Source organism: Notolepis coatsorum, assembly GCF_963971535.1.
Source record: "Notolepis coatsorum genome assembly, chromosome: 3".
Taxonomy (NCBI): Eukaryota; Metazoa; Chordata; class Actinopteri; order Aulopiformes; family Paralepididae; genus Notolepis; species Notolepis coatsorum.
In genome coordinates this window covers 41,454,764-41,460,763 of record NC_140167.1, presented here as the reverse complement: position 1 = coordinate 41,460,763, position 6,000 = coordinate 41,454,764, and the positions used below count along the sequence as shown (strand labels likewise).

The 6,000-nt window shown below is 46.8% G+C and overlaps 1 protein-coding gene across 1 annotated transcript; it reads left to right on the top strand.

Moving 5' to 3' along the window:
- Positions 1-418: 418 nt before the first annotated feature.
- On the top strand, positions 419-4,494 carry LOC311226175 (Krueppel-like factor 11). The gene is made up of 4 exons (XM_084311546.1): positions 419-589; positions 1,531-1,818; positions 2,950-3,898; positions 4,152-4,494. Exons 1-4 carry the CDS (start codon positions 548-550, stop codon positions 4,451-4,453), a joined length of 1,581 nt encoding a protein of 526 aa, XP_084167672.1. The 5' UTR covers positions 419-547; the 3' UTR covers positions 4,454-4,494.
- The last annotated feature ends 1,506 nt before the right edge of the window (positions 4,495-6,000 follow it).

The window sequence follows — 6,000 nt, the reverse complement described above, 5'->3', positions numbered from 1 at the left end:
ACGCACCCTACTTCCTCCAACCGACCACGGCTAATATTGGAGGCTAAGTCACCAGTAAAAAACCCAATGGGAGATGGGAGTAACGACACACGCTCAGATTGCAATAGTGGAGTGTTATGGGACGAACTTCAATGTAAACGCGGACAAATAGTAATTCTGCGCGTGTTATACCCATAGAATTATAGATTATACCACCGTGTTTTCACAGGATATGACGCAAAATGACGGTAGTGACATCTCCTCCATTTCCCACTACTTGCAACCGCCCAGCGACCACGCAGTGTTCACGCGTTGTCTCCTCTCCCATTGGCTGAAGCCTCACACACATTTGTTTTTCATTGGTGGCACGTTGCCACCCGCCGGTGTGTGTTGTGAGTTTTGTTTTCCTTTTTCTCCTCCCATGTTTTACACACAGCTGAGCGCGGAGCCCAGTCAGAGGGAAACCACTTCAGCGCTTTCCAGTCTTCAGTGAAAGGGCGCAGTGGCAAGCATCGCTTCTTTGTTCGATACTGGCTTGACAACATTGAGATATATATTGTTTTCCTTAATGCCGACGCGAACATTTGTAGAGATGGAAGACTCATATGGGGTAAGGAGGACAATATAATTTTTTATAATAAATGCTGTTTTGTTTTTCCGCTTCACTCCAGTAGTGTTGAAATATTATATTGTCACTGTAGAATTGAATTACATATTTTCAAGCAAATTATTATGATGTAACATGCTACTTGAGCACAGTGCATTTATGATATTTTGTATATTTATTTGACTGATAACACTGTTGTACTATGTGGCTTGTCAATGTTGTTTTTATTTTATTTTATCTTTGGTTTTTAAGAACTACTGAGTTTAATCTAAGCACAACCTAAAAGTGTGTAAAATACCTACTAGAATACATTTTTTTGTAACTTAATTCCAGTTCCAATGTAGACTGTTTCAGTTGATAATGATTATCGAGAAACAATCTTTAATTCAGGGTAGTTTCAGCACAGGACAACAGATATGTTGAATTATGTTTTCAATTATTATCATCATCATCATCATCATCATCATCCTCATCATCATCCTCATCATCATCATCAGCAAGTTGTAGCTGACTTCCTGACGCGAACTCCGGTTATGGGGATTTCACATGGCTCATCTTCGAGACCACGTCACTGTTGTGTCTATATTTGGCTATGGGAGGTGTCTTGGCGCTTAGCCAAAGGCAATGGAAGCTGGTCTGGGGTGTAGTCTCAACTCCCCCCCCCCCCCCCCCTCTCCCTCAGACCCTCACTGGCAATTCTGTGTGGTATTGGCCCAATAATTCAATAGCAGTGACTGAGCACAAGCAGTTAAAAAAAAAGTCTCAATGGAACAGAGCACCACGCTTCGCCTTCACCAGTTATTCTATGACACGTTCTCAGGTCTCAGTCAGATCTCAGTCACCACCGTGTGCCACAGTGTGACAACACAGTGACGCCACTAAACGTCACGTCATCCTTCTCCCCGTGCGGTCCGATATTCATGATTTCCTGTTGTGTCTTCCAGGCAGAGCCTATGGACCAGTGTCGGTCCTACCTGAAGAGGAGGAGGCATGACAGCGAGCAGTCCATCTCCAGTGGAGTCAGCAGCACGACCTCCGGTCTGGAGTACACAGACCTGGAGGCTGCTGAAGCCCTGGTGTGCATGAGCTCCTGGGGCCAGGGGGCTTTCCTCAACAGCGGACTGAGCCCCTGTAAGCCCAGGCCTCTCACCCCGGCCTCCGACTCCTGTGACTCCCTCCTGTCCCCCGAACACCCAGAGCCTCCCAAGGACTTTATCTCCCTCTCCTCCCTGGTAAGAGACTCAAAAGAAGGCACCCTGGGGGCCGGTACAGTAGTGCTTTATCTCAGACTCTCTGAATGAGGGCCACAAAGCCCTCAGTGTTTCTGTTAGAGAAACAATGGTTAAAGCAAAAATTGTTAAGTTCAAATTGCCAGAGACAATGATTAATGCTGTAAATGTGGGGTCGAAATATCAGTTTAGGAGGGTGGAGTGATGCACTTTTGGAGAGTTGATGCTTTAAATACAGTGGGAGCACAACTGTTTACAGTCATGAAGATCTACAGTATATAACCTGTGTGTGATTGGTAAACATCTACTTGGGATGTCGAGGTTTGCTGTGTAAACCCTATGGCCCTGCAGCTCAAAAACACGTGTAAGATTAATTAATTTTGTTTGCTGAAAACTGTGGTTGGTGGTTTATGATGGGGGTGTGGGGTGTTGCTAGATAAGCCTGTATACAGTGAGTGAGGTGGTTTGAACTTCACCCAGAGCTTCTCTTCTCAGCTGCTGCATCATAAAAAGTCAGTTTACAGCTCAGAGTGGTCATTAGGTTTCTGTGTATCTACTTGTTTCCAGGGATGCTTAGCTCCACAAACGCCATTCCCTTTCAGAGTTTCAATATAATGTTACAATACATAACTTAAACAACATGTATTGATTTCCTATCAATTAATCAAGTTCTGGAGTGTGTACAGAGAAAATTGAGATGGAAGGCACCTCAACGTGGCACTTGCATTTACCGCTCTAGCATCAAACGCGTCTGGTGCAACCTGTTTAGTCTGCCTTCTCACAATACCAAAAGCATGCCTAGAATGAACGAGATGCGATGGTTTCTTTGCACACTGAACAATTGTAATTTTTTAATTTTTTTTTACAATAACTGAAAACAAATATGCAGCCACCTTGACCAAGAAACCGAGAATTCGCTCTGCAAAAAAGTCTGCATGTAATTTTTTAAATAAAAAAGCACAGAGGCAACCGAGCCAAGAAGCTCATGGGAAATGTATTGAAAACAGAGACAGTACCGCTTGGGGCCAGCAGGTGCCAGAAATCGACATTGTCACTTTTAAGTTATTTACAATATTATGTTATGGATGGTGATTCATGCGCATGATTCTCATATATCTTTCTCTGTCTCTCCAGTGTATGACTCCTCCGCACAGCCCCAGCTTCTCTGAGACCTCCACCTCCAGCTCTGCCCTCCACCCCAGCACCTCTCCTCCTGGCAGGCCCGGGTCTGGTTTGGCTGCACCCTCACAGCGCTGTGGGCCTGGGGTTCAGGGACCCACCTTGCTTTCCTCTCTCCCCCCTCCATCACAGCCCTGCAGGGGCATGGTGACCAGCGTCATCCGCCACACAGCAGACAGTATCCCCTGCCAGCACTACATTCCACCAGCCCCCTCTCCCGAGAAACACAGAGACACAGTAACGGCTTCCACAGTCTGCCGCCAACAACAACAACAACAACGCATAGCAAAGACTGAGCAGAGTACCACACCTCCACCTCCTCCTGCCCCCTTCACACCCACACTGCCGGCCTCCAAGACAGAGCAGTGGGCGTTTAAGGACAGTCCCACCCCCACTCCTGTCAACATCCAAATACACCACAGTCCACCCACCCTCTCCCCGCCTCCAGTCACCAGCTCTTCCATCATCTGCCAGATGTTCCCTGTCAGCAGTCAATCAGGCATAATCTCGGCCTTCATCCCCAGCACGCTTCACACCTGCAGTGGCGGGGTGAGGACCACCACCACGCCCATCCTCCCCCACCTCGCCTCTGGCAATGGCTGCCCCATCCAGCAACCCCTGATCATGGGCTCGCCGGTGCCCCAGGGCACGGTGATGCTGGTCCTCCCTCAGTCCTCCGTCTCGCACGTGACACACTGCCCACAGACTGTTATGACCCTGGGCAACACCAAGCTGCTACCTCTGGCCCCGGCCCCGGTCTACATGCCAGCAGGGCCCTGCGGTGCCACCTCCGTCACCAAGATGGACTTCTCCCGCAGGAGGAACTACGTCTGCAACTTCCCCGGCTGCAGGAAGACATACTTCAAGAGCTCCCACCTCAAGGCCCATCTCCGAACGCACACCGGTGAGAATCTACTGCATTCTGTGGCGCTTTTGGTACAAAGATGGAATGAAATTAGTTGATATTTTGGGAAATTTAGTTGAGTAATCCTGTTATGATCAGGCTGCTCAAACGCTCTTTCTTTAGTCACGTTATTCTTTATGGGAAGAGAATGAGCTTATTGTTACATCTCAGATGGGGCATGACTACTTGGTTTGTGATTATATAGTGACTCACCGGCTGACTAACTATCTCTCTCTCTCGCTCACTCTCATAGGTGAGAAGCCCTTCAGCTGCAGCTGGGAAGGTTGTGATAAGAGGTTCGCCCGCTCCGATGAGCTCTCGCGTCACCGGCGAACACACACCGGCGAGAAGAAGTTTGTTTGCCCTGTGTGCGACCGGCGATTCATGCGCAGCGACCACCTGACCAAACACGCCCGGCGCCACATGACCACCAAGAAGATTCCTTCCTGGCAGGCAGAGGTCCGCAGCCTCAACAAGATGGCGGCAGGCAAGATGCCTCCTTCGAAACCTGCCCTTGCCACGCTCGGCATGCTGATACCCGCTGCCTCCAACTAGACAATGACTCTCTTCCTCTCAACCTACCTACTTCCAACCTACCACAGGGAAATGGGGAGCAGCCAGGCGCACAAGGCTGCGACTGTTTAACTCATGGAAAAAAAAGAAAAAACATGCACTGGACTCATTTTTTCCCCCTTCTCTACTGCTCATTTGTACATTTTAGTATTTCTTTTGTTTACTATCATATAATTGATAAAGAAAAAAATGTATGCACTCTTTTGCCAAAGCCTTTTTATGAAGTTTGTCTTACACATTTCACCCCGACTCCCACCCTCCCCTTTTTGTATTGGTATCGGTATATGTGAATGTATTGTGTTGTGCTATAAAATGCATAATCTGTACAATTTGGGAAATGTTTAACGTGCAAAACGATGTAAAAGTGGATATTAATCATCAATACTATGATTATACCCTGCTGTCTAACTTTTCATATTATTTAATACGTATTTGTAATAAAAAGGGAAGACTAAATCAGATCACTTGTTTGTTCATTCACTCCTCTCCGCCTCAGGTACTTATAACGTGATTTCCGCTAAAGAAAGCTGTGACAAACCATCAGAAAATGGGTGCTGTGTTTAGTCAGTGCCGCTTCCCAGTTCCCACCAGTCTCATGCGGGAATGTCAGGGGTGCTCCTCCACATCCTGTGTGTGCGTCACATTGTGTGACTCTCCCCCTCTTATGGTCAGCTGAAGCACAACACGTGCATGTCCTGCCAAATGTGCTGACTGGCCCCTGGGCAGCTTCCTGCTGGCTGAGTGCAAACCACAGAGGGACGCTCGGTCACATTCATCAGCCTAATAACAAGGCTATTTCAGAGTAGACAAGAGGAGAAATGGTAATACTTTCACCTCGAGAGCTTTTTAAATATATATATTTTTGTACTGCATATCATCCGTTTCTTCAGCACTATTCTGCTGAACTAATCTTATGCCTCGTCTCCATTAGCTATGTTCAGCCTGGCTGGGGCTACCCATGGTCTGGCATGGTTGGGTTGGGTTTGTGTCTCCATTATTGCATTTCTTGTAAACTCCAGTTGCTAGGCAACCTTTCATAATTCACACCAACTGTGGTACACAAGCTAAATCATGATAATACAACAGGCCACAGCACGGATAAAACCTGGCTAGTGGAGACAAGGCATTACTTGGCTAAGTTTAACAATTTAACCCTTCCAGGCGTAAGTATTTTTAAATCTCTTCTGAGAATTCCGTTTTAGGATTCTATAACTGAAGCTTTTGATGGCATGCATTGTCCATTGTGACAATGTAGAGTTCATAGTTTACCCACCTTTTGCGCATTACTGAGAAGGTCAGTTCCCTGTTGAATGACGTTCTCCCTTGGATTCATTTGCATTTTGCAAATAGGAAGGATGATGGCAGGGAGAAACTTATCACAAGGTCCTGTCTGGACCGACGTGGTTCTACCTCACTGATCACATGTTCTACTGATGCTCCTCTGGAAACCGGACCACTAGTTTTGATAACATTTCATAAAGATAGTCAACATCAGGACCCCAACATGCATACATAATAGATCATGGATC

What these genes read in the sequence shown, in the direction of transcription:
- LOC311226175 (XM_084311546.1), top strand. Translation starts at nt 548, where the DNA reads ATGCCGACGCGAACATTTGTAGAGATGGAAGACTCATATGGG. An exon ending in TTATCTCCCTCTCCTCCCTG is followed by an intron (nt 1,819 to 2,949) that starts GTAAGAGACTCA and finishes CTGTCTCTCCAG; the next exon opens with TGTATGACTCCTCCGCACAG. An exon ending in CCATCTCCGAACGCACACCG is followed by an intron (nt 3,899 to 4,151) that starts GTGAGAATCTAC and finishes TCACTCTCATAG; the next exon opens with GTGAGAAGCCCTTCAGCTGC.